At 32.4% G+C, this 13,813-nt stretch overlaps 1 protein-coding gene and 3 long non-coding RNA genes across 4 annotated transcripts; 2 read left to right on the forward strand and 2 right to left on the reverse strand.

The window, feature by feature from the left end:
- Positions 1–5,662: 5,662 nt before the first annotated feature.
- LOC139907034 (uncharacterized) lies at positions 5,663–7,110 on the reverse strand. Its single transcript, XR_011783343.1, has 2 exons — positions 6,863–7,110; positions 5,663–6,746 (listed from the first exon to the last, which is right to left on the reverse strand). It is a non-coding gene; the product is annotated as an uncharacterized lncRNA (long non-coding RNA).
- Positions 7,111–7,746: 636 nt separating this feature from the next.
- LOC139907035 (uncharacterized) lies at positions 7,747–10,282 on the reverse strand. The gene is made up of 2 exons (XR_011783344.1): positions 10,143–10,282; positions 7,747–10,058 (listed from the first exon to the last, which is right to left on the reverse strand). It is a non-coding gene; the product is annotated as an uncharacterized lncRNA (long non-coding RNA).
- A 236-nt stretch (positions 10,283–10,518) lies between these two features.
- On the forward strand, positions 10,519–11,236 carry LOC139907036 (uncharacterized). Its single transcript, XR_011783345.1, has 3 exons — positions 10,519–10,753; positions 10,816–10,833; positions 11,171–11,236. It is a non-coding gene; the product is annotated as an uncharacterized lncRNA (long non-coding RNA).
- An 89-nt stretch (positions 11,237–11,325) lies between these two features.
- Cdk1 (Cyclin-dependent kinase 1) lies at positions 11,326–13,636 on the forward strand. Its single transcript, XM_040722867.2, has 2 exons — positions 11,326–11,784; positions 12,700–13,636. Exons 1-2 carry the CDS (start codon positions 11,479–11,481, stop codon positions 13,327–13,329), a joined length of 936 nt encoding a protein of 311 aa, XP_040578801.1. The 5' UTR covers positions 11,326–11,478; the 3' UTR covers positions 13,330–13,636.
- Positions 13,637–13,813: the final 177 nt, after the last annotated feature.

Raw genomic sequence — 13,813 nt, forward strand, 5'->3', positions numbered from 1 at the left:
AAACAAATATAATATGTATAATATACAAATGACATTGATGAAAAAAAGGAGCCAATTCAGAAATTCAATTTGATTTCAGCTTTGAAATTTTTTTAGTATAAAAATAAATTTTGCAATCACTTGACCTTTTTTAATTACATGAAGATGGTTGTTTGCTTCAGATACAATTTTTTTACAACCATATTAAACATTTTTGATGCAACTTGATTTAAGGAAGTGCTTCACTTGTATAATTAGACTATTTTGTATCGACTAAAATTGATGCAATTGATGATACTTATTTTAAAAGTAGGCTAACACGATTTTTTCTTTTTTTTCAGCCTCAAAAACTGTCGACAACTGACATAGTAATTTCCCCCAGCAAGTTATCCATACCACCCAAAACGCCTTTCTATTGGGTACGATTAATTTTACGAAGAAAAATAAATTTAACTTTATTTTTATCGAGTATATATTTAGGTAAATGGGCTAGTTCTATGGATGTTTCATAGGCGGCATGAAATGTCTTGGAAAATAAACCACCTCCATGTTTCTTTAAGGGTGTATCACATTTTCTAATCCATTTTGCAATCTTAATCAAGAAACCAATTTGTTGTCGCTCATTTACAAAAATTAGTTTGAACGAATCGTCTCTCTTTTGGACGTACTAAGTATTAAAGTTCACATTTATGCAATTCCATAAACTCTCAAGAATATCCATAACTTGTGTTGTTTGTTTGAAGCTTCTGAATTGATAATTTTTTGACCATAATGATGAAGTGCATCATTCACAGTGGACTCGTAAAAAAACTTTACAGAAAGATCCGCATGACACTTTCCAATTGGTTGAGGCACAATAACTTTATGAGTCAGCTTGTGAGTTAATTTCAATCCCTGACCTATCTCCATGTAGTAGATCTGACTCAAATTCGGCTTCAAGAATAACATCCTCATTTTCAAAAGATATGGACATGATCATTTTCGTCTGGTAGTAAAGTTGTTATAAATTTTTTTGAAGATATGTACCGAATCGAATAACATAAATATTTTTCTTTTCGAAGTTGATTCAAAGGAAAGGATTCAGTATATGTCTAGGAAAAATTCCATTTCCTAGTTCATCCACATAGAATTTTCTGTTTGAGGCATGCGCATCCGTGATGGTTGCAACGGGTTCTAGACCAACTACTTCAAAAACTTTCATATAATATTATTTTATAATGGAAGATTTAATGATTGGTACCATAGCTACCATGTTAGTGTATTTCCCCAAGTACACTCTTCACCATAAAACAAAGTATGGTTTTAGAATAGTTTCCATTCCTATTATATTCAAAAAAAAAAAAAAAAATGTCACTACTAAATTCAACTCTCTGTGAGGAATATGTAGACTTCATCAATTGTTATAGAAACATACTTGTTTTATCATTCAATAATTTTACTCTGGATTTAAAAAAATCAATTGTTAGGACTCTCACTCCTCCTTGAACTGAGAACACACTTGTTATTCTTCCTATACGCGATTCAGATGGCAAGTAAATAATTCCAGATTTTCTAATTTGCTAATATAAAGCTTGTATTGTGCCAAAGTATTGAAATCCCTACAAATTCAGGAGAGGATCTTCGTCCTTTTGCACTTTCAGAGTGAAGGTGAAGTTGTTTTATAATAAAGGTAATATGATTTTTTGAATTAAAGTCTTGATGATGTATTGCTTCTTCCAATATCTTAATGCCATACTTTATGCTTGAAGCTAGTTTGGGCTCATTCTCTTTATTTTTTAATAATGCTAAAATCTTATTGATATCAGAATAACGGCTCAGACTCTTTGATGAACAACTATGATTCACTTTGACAATAGGTATAGGAAGTCCTTTTAAAAAAATTGAGAAAGAGAGGTGATTATTCACTTTTTAACCAAACAAAATGTAATCAACACGAAGCAACTGTGATGATAAGGCGAAAAACATGACGAAGTCTTCATTATGTATTACATTAATGCCTTTGGGTAAACACAATTTATCCAGGGGTTTTTTTTTCCCCGTGAAATTTATTATCTCATCTTATTGAAATAAACGTTCAATTTGAGGATTAAGACGAAGTCTATCTTGCTCAAATCTGAAAAAATAACAATACACTTTAAACTACTTCGAAATGTTAATATACCTTTCAGTAGAAGTAGATAAAGTTGTTGTCCTTTCAGAAAAAGTTTGTTTTCTCAAGTTTTTTGGAATATCCGGAAATACTGTTGGGACAGCATCAGATTTTAATTTATATCGTTTAAGTGGACTATATATTTTTTGCCGAGTTGAATTTGTAACCGTTCTTTCATGAATAAAAGCAGAAATAGAAAAATGTTTAATACAGATTCTTGAATATTGATTTGGCTCCTATTTTTTTCTTCAATTGGAATTGACCCAGGCTTGTGAACGGAACGGATTTTTTTTTTAACGATGAACGCTAAAAATGAGATTTTAGCGTTCTATTTCAATAGTCAATAGGTAAAAGTAATTTTGGAAGGGGTGTAGTTTTCTACGGGATAAGTATCCTAGAAACACGAATATGCAAATTCAGAGGCAATTTTTGTAATTGGGGAGGGACCTAAAGCCTCGACCCCTCCAGACGCCCCTGATATTAATATTCATGTAAATGTTAATTAACCACCCTAAAAGTACATAACTCTTATTTATGTCCCTTTTACGCAGTAATAATTTAATTTATCTTGTACTGAATTAAACACATTCACACGCTTTTTGTTTTTATCTTTGGGTGTAATTTTTTGTATCGATTTAAAGTACTTCATATCGAGTGGATATTTGAGTTACTGGTTACAATCAAGGTTAATAGTATTTCTATTAATCTTGGCTGCAATGTACTTTTTCAATGTCGCCAACATGTCCGGGTTTAGAATCCCATATATATTTACATATGGGATTAAGAGAAAATCGATATGATTGAATCACATGGGACATAGCTATTCTACTTTTGGGAAAATAAGATATTATAACTTTTAGGCGACTACTAGTGTTTTGAACTTGAGTTTGATTAATTATTTTTATGATTCACATATGCATTTTAAACAATAAAAAAAAGCTCTGGTGTCCCAGACATAGATGAAAACGTTCTCGTTTTTTACATTGAATTAAATTTAGCAATCTCATTTGAAGTATTCGACTTTTGTATGCCTCAAAAATTGTAGAGCTTTATTTAACGAGCGTGCTAATGTATGTAATTATACTGTACAAGACTGGTACAAAGTTTTAGCCTGGTACTACCTTATAATTGGAATGCGGAACGGAAATAATGGCTGAACAATGAACGAAAAAAGAAAATTGAACGGAACGCTTACAAGCCTGAATAGACCTATACTTTAATAAGTTCAGGATCTTTTGGAAACTTTTGAAGATAATGTTTTTCTTCGACAATTTCTTCCTCACTATAATTTTGATGAGTTTTTTTCTTAAGATAACCAGCCCTACAACTTGAAAAACAGCAAATCATTCTCTCTAAAATAATAAATGCAAAATATCAATTTATTAGATAAAATTGTTAATAAGTTCATTAAATAATTCCTATGAAAATGTAATACATTTATGTGATAAATCATATATTTTATAAATATTTAAGGTCCCCAGAATGACAAAATGTATGTATACTATTGTGAAGGTTTATAATTACCAAATAAAAGTAGATATATAACAATTGTTCAAAACAAAATTATGTTAATAAATTTAACCACAAAGTCTCTGAGTACACAAATAATTAGAATAAATATATAACAAATGAATTATTCATTTGTTATTTGCAGTCTTGTAAAACAAAAAAAAAGAGCGCGTTCCATATTCATTTCAGTGTTCCCTGCCTTGTATCTCTATTAGTAGTTACCTTAATATAATTAAAGTAAAATAGCAAGGCCTATGTTTATTCTAATATCTATATTTACATTTCCATATTATTTATCAATTTTCTTTCTATATAAATTCATATAAATGTAAGTAACATTAACTTTAAGGATTAGTTGCAATAAACAATCTTAGAACTCTCAATCTGCGTTTATTTATCGCCCTAGTGGTGAAAATATATGTTGATTGTTGTGAACTGAATTATTCAATTGCCAATTAATTAGTTATTACTTATTACTAATAAGGAATAACAGTCAACCAGGTCATATGAGTGCTCAAAATTGTAAAAAGAAGCTCTATTGTCACTGTTCCGTCGTAGGTTGCAATAAGGCTTATGGAAAAGGGCTTGAAAATGTTTGAAGTGACTGTAATTACTCAGACCATTGTAGTAGGCGATTGCTGAAATAAATAGATAGGCCATGAACATTTTAAAGAGGGATAAATATTCCTCTTAAAATATAAATAAAGTTATATAAGAAAAAATGCATTAACCATTTTTCTTTTACAAAATGCAATTTTAGTATCCTTCTATAGAATATCTAGGGTTGTTGGTATCGTTGAATAAGAACGAATTTGATTGGTTGAAAGAGATTATATAAAAAAAGGAATAACACACGTTGGTATCCTTGCATCTTCTAAACAACTTTTCCTCAGTATTGTACTAATTATCAGCCAATTAACTTCACCCTACTGCTCTCTGACGTGCGTCATAATCATGCCGAATAAAGGTTTCCTTTTTTCATGGGTTTTAACAACAGAGGTACTCTTCTGTGGAATTATGATTTGGAAAATAAAACTACATCTTGCTGTTTTTGAACTTTCTCGTACCCATTTCGTTCTTTACGGCTTTATTTATCGATCACTTAAAAGTCTTCAAGAAACACAAGATTCAAGGAGAAGAAGGATAATTAAACGGTTCATCATCCCAATTTCTCCTTTAATTTATCATTTAATTGTCAACACGGGAATATTAACAATATTTTAAAAATAATTTGTTACTTTATTGCCTCATTTCTATTCTTTAGATTTCGTGCCAAAGTTATCTACTCATCCTTTATGGTCAATGACCACTAAGAAGTTATGAGTACACTTCCTGTAATGATGGGTTTGATGTTCTCTAACTAACAATATATTTTGTCTTGTATAAATTTATAGAATATAATATACATTTATAAAATTATTTATAGGGAAGTTATATATTAATCATGTACAATAATCCCTCTTCCTTTATGTGTAAATAAATAAATAATTTAAGTTAAGGATCTATTCTAAACGATACTCTTTTAATTGGGTTGGAATCGATATTTACTTTGAACTCTTGATCCAGCGACAGATACAATTGCACCACTAGTATATTTTTGAAGTAATTTCCATGGACATCCAATGCATCGATGGGTAATTTATTCAGTTCAAAATTTTGAACTGAGTTGATGATCGAAATAGAGTTTTCTTTTAGACAACTGCATACTCGTGCATAGTGGCCTCTCTTACCACGAAGTAACTTCATCGCGAAGTATAAGTATTTCGACCAAATTTAAGACTATCTCTCCGTTAGACTTAGATTGTCGTTACAGTTTTTCTTTGTCTGAATGGTTTTACGACCCCATGGTAGGAATGAACATATACAGCATCATGCAAAAATTATTATAGTTGTCATTTAATTTACACACATGCTATTTACGATTTGTTATATCCACCTTTTATATTGATATTCGTAACCAGAGTTTTATATTTTGACAATTAATATTTAATACTATTTGTATCATACAATAAATTATAACTAACATTTAGACATTTTCTTGATAATATTATTTTGTTTAAATAGTACCAAGTAAAGCTATATTTTGGTGAAGGAAAGCTTCTATATGTAGTAAATTTTCAGAAAAGTTGTAATATTAAAAAAATCATAATTAATATATCTTATAAGTATGTTCGAAATTACCCATTGGCATAAAGTATGATTTATGAATAAAGGTTGTTTTATGTCCGAAAGAAAACAGAGGAACCAGATAGTTGAAGTTGTATTTGCGGACGCGCTTGCGCAAAACACGATTCCCACAACGCTACCTCCAGGATACATATACAGGGTGTCCACGATAAATTGGAACTACTTTAAACTTCATCCAGATCCATAATGTGGATATTCGGGGTTAAATCATACTAATATAAAAGGTTGCGTGAACAATACAATATAACTTCCACCACAATTGTTTTGGCAACAAACAATAGTCATCATGGAACAAGCAAGGAGAGACGCCATCCTTGAATTGGCTCGCGCGGGACACAAGCCCCCTGCTATCTACAAGCTTCTTAACTACCCCTAGACCACGGTGTACCGGTTCTTCAATGCCTGGGAGGTTGAGGGGAAGGTCTGCTGCAAGGCCCACAACATGAAAAGTGATCGAATCCGCACTCCCCGCTTCCTTGAAGGCCTCCGAAAGTCCCTCAAGGCTTCGCCGGGGACTTCCTTGTCCAGGTTGGCCAAGAACCGTGGAGTGAGCAAGCAGCTGGTCTCCAAGGCTGTGAATGAAGACCTCGGGTACAGGTCATACCGAATGGCCAAACAACACATCATCATGGCATCCATGAAGACCACCAAGTTCATCAAAGTGTAAGCGTCTCCTCAATGACCTGATGGATTATTGATAAACTTTTGGATCGAGAACATACTTGAAGGAGTTCTTCTTTGGTATAGGTAGTTTGAATATATTGATCATTTGTGGTCAACGGATCTGATTGATCATCTCCATCTTATTTGGAGTTAAAATACCGCCGTTGATGTTCTCAGTCTGTATCTCCTCTAGTAACACATCCAAGTATTCCTCAGGAGTCATGCTTATGCTGTTGTCATCGATAAATATTTTACCATTCTATATAAAATTATGGGTTGATAAATTCAAATTTTTTAGGAAGATTTAAAGGCATTAAACTTTCAATTTTCAATGTTGATCAAACAAAAATTTTCCTCAGTTGGATTTTTACTTACTTGTGACCAAGGGAAAAATAGATGGCACTGCATCTTGTTTCAAATGTCAATATACTTTTTGTCCCAAGGAAGCTAGAGTTTCCCTTCCCTCTCGGAAATCTTCATGCTTGAAGTATTTTTTACATAATACAGAGTATGGTGATGGCCTTCAGAGTGAACCATTAACATCTTCTCGTCTCAGAGCAATCCATCATTTAAGAAATGTTCTTTCATTTGAATGGAATCGAAATCCTCCTCCTCTCGAGCACCTAGGAACAACGCAAGACAATGGCATATGTATAAATTATAACAATGACTAACTTAGAAATATCCCAATATTGCAATTTTTAAAGATGAAATATTATTAAATAATAATTGATATTATTATATGTATAACTATTAAGTATAAATCTTATAAGTTATTAATTATTATAGCCAAAGAATACGCCGGCGACACACAACAGTTGACGTAATCTTAAGCGACACTAGTGGCCTTAAGTAATATATATATATACAGGATATCTGCTTGCTTGAATATGTACCTTTAACCTCGTGAAAGTTTAAATTTATATTATGAATTAAGAACCAAAGTGTGGATTACTCAACATATTAAGTCAATATTTTGCCTATTTGAATCCAATAAATCGTTAATAAGGGGGCTCTTAAACTGAAGACACGGCACATAATGAAGTTGGGTTGATATTTCTTTCATTTCATATTGATTTTAATAATTTATTGTGAGAGTAAGTTCAACTTTTACTACCTGATATTATTTAGTTCATTATACCTATATGTATATGATTGTTATGAATCTTCAATTTGAATAGCTCATGATTACATTGATCAATGATCAATCGATCTAGATAAATTCACCTATAAAATACCATGTTAGAATAAATTTATAATTTCTTTTTCAATTTTATAATTACTATTTTTATTTGAAAATCCTATCATGGATTACTCAACATCAGTATTGAGTGATCCTATTTATTATAAATATAGTAATTCAGTTCATAGATTTTAACTTTATTATTTTTGGCTGGGACGTTGAATTTTATTTGCCTAGATTGAACAGACATTTATCTTATTCTTTCATTTTATGCTACTACAAAGATTTTTATCATAGTATTGAAAAAAAATATTGGATATTGTGGACATAAAAGGAGAAAAGAAATGTCTTGATTTACAAGATATTGAAAATAATTGGTAAGATGTAGGGCAAGACATAATAACTGAGTCTAGAAATTAAAAAAAAAAAAAAAACCTTGGACATGGATAAATTAATAATACCTTGAATGCATAAAATTTTCCACAAATACCTTATTCTGAAACTTAATACATAAGTGTGCTCGTCTAAAACTGAACACCCTGAAATTTTTAAAAATAGTTAAATAATTATGTAATTTTTAAAAGTGGTCGACGAATTAATTTATTTAACATAAAAGATGAGAGTCTTAGACACATGTCTATTCAATATGGATTCCCATGCTCTCCACTTCCAACTCCAGCCTGGACCGGAACTTGCTGCATGACTTGGCGATGAAACTCTGGTCGAGGTTGGCTCAAGTATTCTTGAGGGCAGACTTCAGCTGGTCTTTGGACTTTTATTGGACTCCCGACAGCATCCCCTTTAAACGCCCAAACACGGCGAAGTCAAGCGGCGAACAATCAGGCGAGTGAGGCGGCCAAGAATTCCGATCGAAGAAGGCTGGAGTCTCGATCTGAAGGAACTCTTGGGTAAAGTTGCTAGTGTGGCAGCTGGCACCGTCCTGCTGCCACCACCACCTGTCCCCAAAAGTAGCCCTGCCCTAGGGAATAATTTGTCCTTCAAGTATTGGCAGTACGTCTCGGAATTAAGCCTTTCGTGGTCCTCTAAGAAGATGAGATCACATTCCTGACCGTCGGACGCAACAACAGCCAGGACCTGGAGGTTGGCGAAGTGCCGTTCTTTACCCACATGGACCACGTCATCATCCCTGGCACCGAGAGACCCCGCCAGATAAAATCCGGTGTCGTTGGCCACTATCTCGCCTAGGCTGAAAGGCGTCTCATAACTGAACAAAACGACAACATCGGCTGGCTTTTTCTTAAGCATGTTGAGAAGAATCTTCGACCTTGCGAGGCGTTTTTCCTTTTCTACAGGCTTGAGGGCTTGACGAGGGATTCTCTTGTAGACCTTAAGGCCAAGATATTTCTTAACTAGCCGGTTCATGGTCCTTCTGCTGACGTTGAACTCCCTGGAGAGGCTCCTGACGGTGACCTTGCCTCTCTTGTCCTCGACATACTTTTTCACGGGAGCAACAATTTCGTCCGACCTTCAAGGCCTTGACTTAGATCTTGAGGTCGCCTCAGGAGTTCCTTTGGCTACCACGCTGTAAACGGTGGTGCGGCTGAAGTTCTGAACCTTGGCAATTTCAGTGGGAGTTTTTCCCCGCGCAGAAAGTTCCAAAATTGCGACTCGACGTCTCTCCATATTATCGGCTGTTGTTTCACTGTTGCTATTTAGATTTTGCTGGAGTTTTGTTTATAACTAGTCTAGACCCTTGCCTCGAAGTATAAATCGGTTTCAACTCTATAAAATCCCGAATATGTGCATGGCGTATAATTTAAAAGAGTGTTCAGTTTTAGACGCGCACACCTGTACAAACTTCTTCTTCCATCCAATATACTCTTATTTTTGTAGGTATACAATTTATATCTATTTTTTGATTGAGCTCCGACATATTATTCTCTCAAAAACTTTTGCGAACTTAATTCCATTTCATCAATTTTCCATTTACGCCTTACTCGGTCATTTTCATTATATTAGTCCTTTGTATATCCTATATCCTAATCCTATATTAGTCACTTCCGTTTTTATCTTAAAGAGAGTATAGAATTGATGTCTAATTGTGTATAAGTTCATATATGTATATTTTATTATTTTTCGATTGGATGTTGAGTTTTTATTTTTTCTAGAATAAACATATGTTTTTCTTAGACATAATAACTAAGTCAAGAGATTGGAAAAAAAAAGTACGTTAAAAAAATGGGTAAAATTAACATTATACAAGTATTTTGTTTAAATGTCACTTCTGTTTTTAATCTTAAAAAGGTATTGCATTTTTTTTTTTTGCGGAGACACGTCTTTGTAGTTCTCCATTTAGTTTCTGTTTCAAAATCTTCATGTTTAAAATGAAGATATATTTCATATAACTACTTTTCAGAGCTGCCAAATCTATAATAACAATAAAAGTACATAAATTTAACACTCATTAGATATTACTAGAATAAATATATTGTATTTTTTTTTAGTAGGTACTTATAAATTGGTATAGCTAATTTCCATTTATAAAGAATTTCTATGTTTGATGTTGGAAATTTATGTGAATAAGTGCTTATTTAATTTTTTTTTGAGCTTTCGACCAGATGCTTTACCAATGCGACAACAAGGAACCCCGCAAGTTGAAGGCATATTTCACGTCTAGGAAGAATAATCACTTTCTAAGCAAATTATTTTTTTATTTTTAACTAATTGACGAGTTAAAAATGTAACTTTCGAATCAAATAATAATGTTTATAATAGAGAGGTTACATAATTTTAAAAGTAAAAAGTTTATCCACATGTTAAGTAATCCATGGTTTAGCTAGTTTAGCTCTGCAAAAATGTCTGCAACATTGTAAGGATGTTTAAAAGAAGACGAAAGTAGCTAATTATTATACAAAATAAGATAAATAATATTTTAATGATACAAGTAATGTTAAATAATTTCTTTCATTTTCAAAATTACGTCCACAGTCAATCTGCTAAATTATATAAGATTCAGAAGTGCCTTTTCCTATATTTTTTATATTCTATTTTGTAAAATATTCATCACATTAAGATTTTCATTTATTTTGTTGATTAGCGTTAAACAAAACAAAAATGTGTACGTAAGTAATTAAAAGCATTAATAAGTGTTCAAATAATTATCATTATTTCTCTATCCCTCAAGGATCCAATTCTCATGATGGTTGATTAATATATATAATAACATATATTTTTTTTAATACTAAAAAATTAGCTTAAAAATCTAAGTTGTAGAGAACTATTTCAAGTTTAAATTAAAGACATATTTTTAAAAGAAAAGAAATAACATTTTAGTATTAGATTAATAACATTTAACGTATTATTTTCAATAAGACTTTTTATTAAAGCTAGAATATTGTTTTGTTTTGTTTTTTTCAACATAATCGAAGGATATTTTTTTTTCCTTCACTTTATGCCGTGTGCATGTACAAATTTGCTACCAAAAATGAAATAAAGCAATAAAATATTGTTGTTAGTATATATATCACATAAATTCATAGTGATTTTAATAGATCAAAACGGAATTGTAGCATCCACATATATCTAGTTGTTGCTAATTAGAATGATAATATTAGAATGAAATAAGGTATTATATCTCATTACTAACTTTTTAAGACAAAGAGATTGTAACTTGGATTTACACTATGTAGTCCCCGGGTCAAATTCGAGTTTGAAACCAAACTCCTGGTATCTCTATTCTTTTCCCTCCTTCCTTCTTTTTTGTACCTTGAATTCAAAAAACGTTGATCATTCCTGAAACAAGAAAAAGGAGCGAAGCTGAAGGGAATCCCTCACGAAAAGAAGGAAGATGAGTGGAAGTAAGGGACTAAAGATGGACGATTTCACCAAGATTGAGAAGATCGGTGAAGGGACATACGGTGTTGTGTTCAAGGGTCGGAATCGCAAGACGGATGAGATCGTAGCCATGAAGAAGATTCGTTTGGAGTCTGAAGAGGAGGGGGTTCCTTCCACAGCCATTCGCGAAATCTCCCTCCTTAAGGAACTTCAGCATCCCAATATCGTCTGTCTTCAGGATGTCTTGATGCAAGAAAACAAACTCTATCTCATTTTTGAATTCCTCACGATGGACCTGAAAAAGTTCATGGACTCAAAGGTTAATCACATCCCGTGGGCCAATTCAGTTCATTGACCTCAGGCTTATGTAGGATTCAGACCTCATTGTCAAGTCACTGTCCTGAGATCCAGACTAGGCTCAGGCTCATATAAATTCATTTTTAGGGCTTCTCTCCATTATTTCCCATAGAATCAAAAAAATTAAACAACAACAACTTGATGTTCACCACATTTCGTTTTTCATATTCAGAAGTTTCAATTTTTTGTGATTTTGGAGTTGTTCTGTTTAACACTGAGTTTTAAAAGCAAGGCAGAAAAAAATATTTGGTGGGTTGAGGGCCAAATTGTTGCAACCCGAATATTTACACAAAGCAGAATGAAGCTTGTTTAACAATGTTTGTTTTTTTCAAAATTGTATCCTATATATCGGTATATACTAGGGGAATTTCTTTGTTTTCAAATATTAGACTCATAGAATGACATATACGATAAAACTAATACATATTTATAATTTTTGAGTCACTACAATTTGGCCTTCAACCCACGGGTTGCAAAATCGTGTACTGATCGACAGATTTCTTGTTTTTAATGAACTGATCGAACTGGTTCTTATTTTTACCCGTCTTTACTAGTACTAAACCATTTGGGGTTAGGTTTAAATAATAAGAAGTACGTAAAATACGGCGTATTTTGTGATATTTTCATCACTGAAATGCATAATTTATTACATTATTCAATGTTAGTACTCATAAAAGGAACCATTGGAACTTTTTGCATTCCATGTCATACATACTTTTGAAATTAATTTTTTTCATTTATTCAATCAGTTATTACGTCTGCCCGATATTTATCGGCAGCATAAATGGTTTAACTTTTTCACTGGCTGCAGAACAATAATGAACTGGTTTGGTTTTAAAGTATTTTTTACCTTACTTAATATTTATTTATTTTATAGGCTAAAATGGATATGGATTTAGTGAAATCTTATACATATCAGATTCTGCAAGGAATTTTGTTTTGCCATCGTCGACGTGTAGTTCATAGAGATCTGAAACCTCAAAATCTTCTTATAGACAAAGAAGGTGCAATCAAAATAGCTGATTTTGGTCTGGCTCGTGCATTTGGTATACCTGTTCGTGTTTACACCCATGAAGTCGTCACTTTATGGTATCGTGCACCTGAAATTCTTCTTGGCTCCAATAAATACTCTTGCCCAGTTGATATTTGGTCCATTGGATGCATCTTTGCTGAACTTTGCAACAAAAAACCTCTTTTCCAAGGAGATTCTGAGATTGATCAGTTGTTTAGGATCTTTAGAGTTCTTAGAACTCCAACAGATGACATATGGCCCGGCGTTACTCAGCTTCCAGATTTCAAAGCTACGTTTCCTTCTTGGGTTGAAAATAATCTTGCTACTCCTATGAAGAATTTGGAAACAGAAGGATTAGATTTACTTCAAGAAATGCTACACTATGATCCTGCTAAGAGAATAACAGGAAAACAAGCACTGAAACACCCCTACTTTGACAATTTAGACAAGTATGCTCTCCCTGCTAAACCGGGAGAGTACGAAATATCGATGTGAGGGTTTTATTATTGTGGTTGTCACTTCCGTACCAGTGAATTCATTTCGTGTATATATATATATATTTATAAAATAGTATAAACTATTGTCCGTCTTCTACTCTATGACTATTTGGACGGGTTATGACATTCCTTCTCATCCCTATCTTTTTGGCTCAACTTTTTATTTACCATTTGTAGATTTAAACAATGAAACTTGTATTCACATACTTGAATGCTTATAACCATAAATTTTTAAATTGATATTTTTTCAATTCCTGTTAAAGATGATGTATTTTTTGAAAAAATATAAAAAAAACGTCTAGGTACTTATTTTGAAAATGAAAATATTGAATATTGTCATAAATTTGTATTGTTGGTAGATGTTAGTTATTACTTATCTACTCCATGATTATTTTAATTTATTAATAGTGTGGGGTTTCTTTTTTCAAAGAGTGCAATTCAACTCGTTAACTAATATAATGACTGATGTAATTTGATCTTTA

Source organism: Lepeophtheirus salmonis, chromosome 13 (assembly GCF_016086655.4).
Source record: "Lepeophtheirus salmonis chromosome 13, UVic_Lsal_1.4, whole genome shotgun sequence".
NCBI lineage: Eukaryota > Metazoa > Arthropoda > Copepoda > Siphonostomatoida > Caligidae > Lepeophtheirus > Lepeophtheirus salmonis.

What these genes read in the sequence shown, in the direction of transcription:
- Cdk1 (XM_040722867.2), top strand. Translation starts at nt 11,479, where the DNA reads ATGAGTGGAAGTAAGGGACTAAAGATGGACGATTTCACCAAGATTGAG. An exon ending in AAAAGTTCATGGACTCAAAG is followed by an intron (nt 11,785 to 12,699) that starts GTTAATCACATC and finishes TTTATTTTATAG; the next exon opens with GCTAAAATGGATATGGATTT.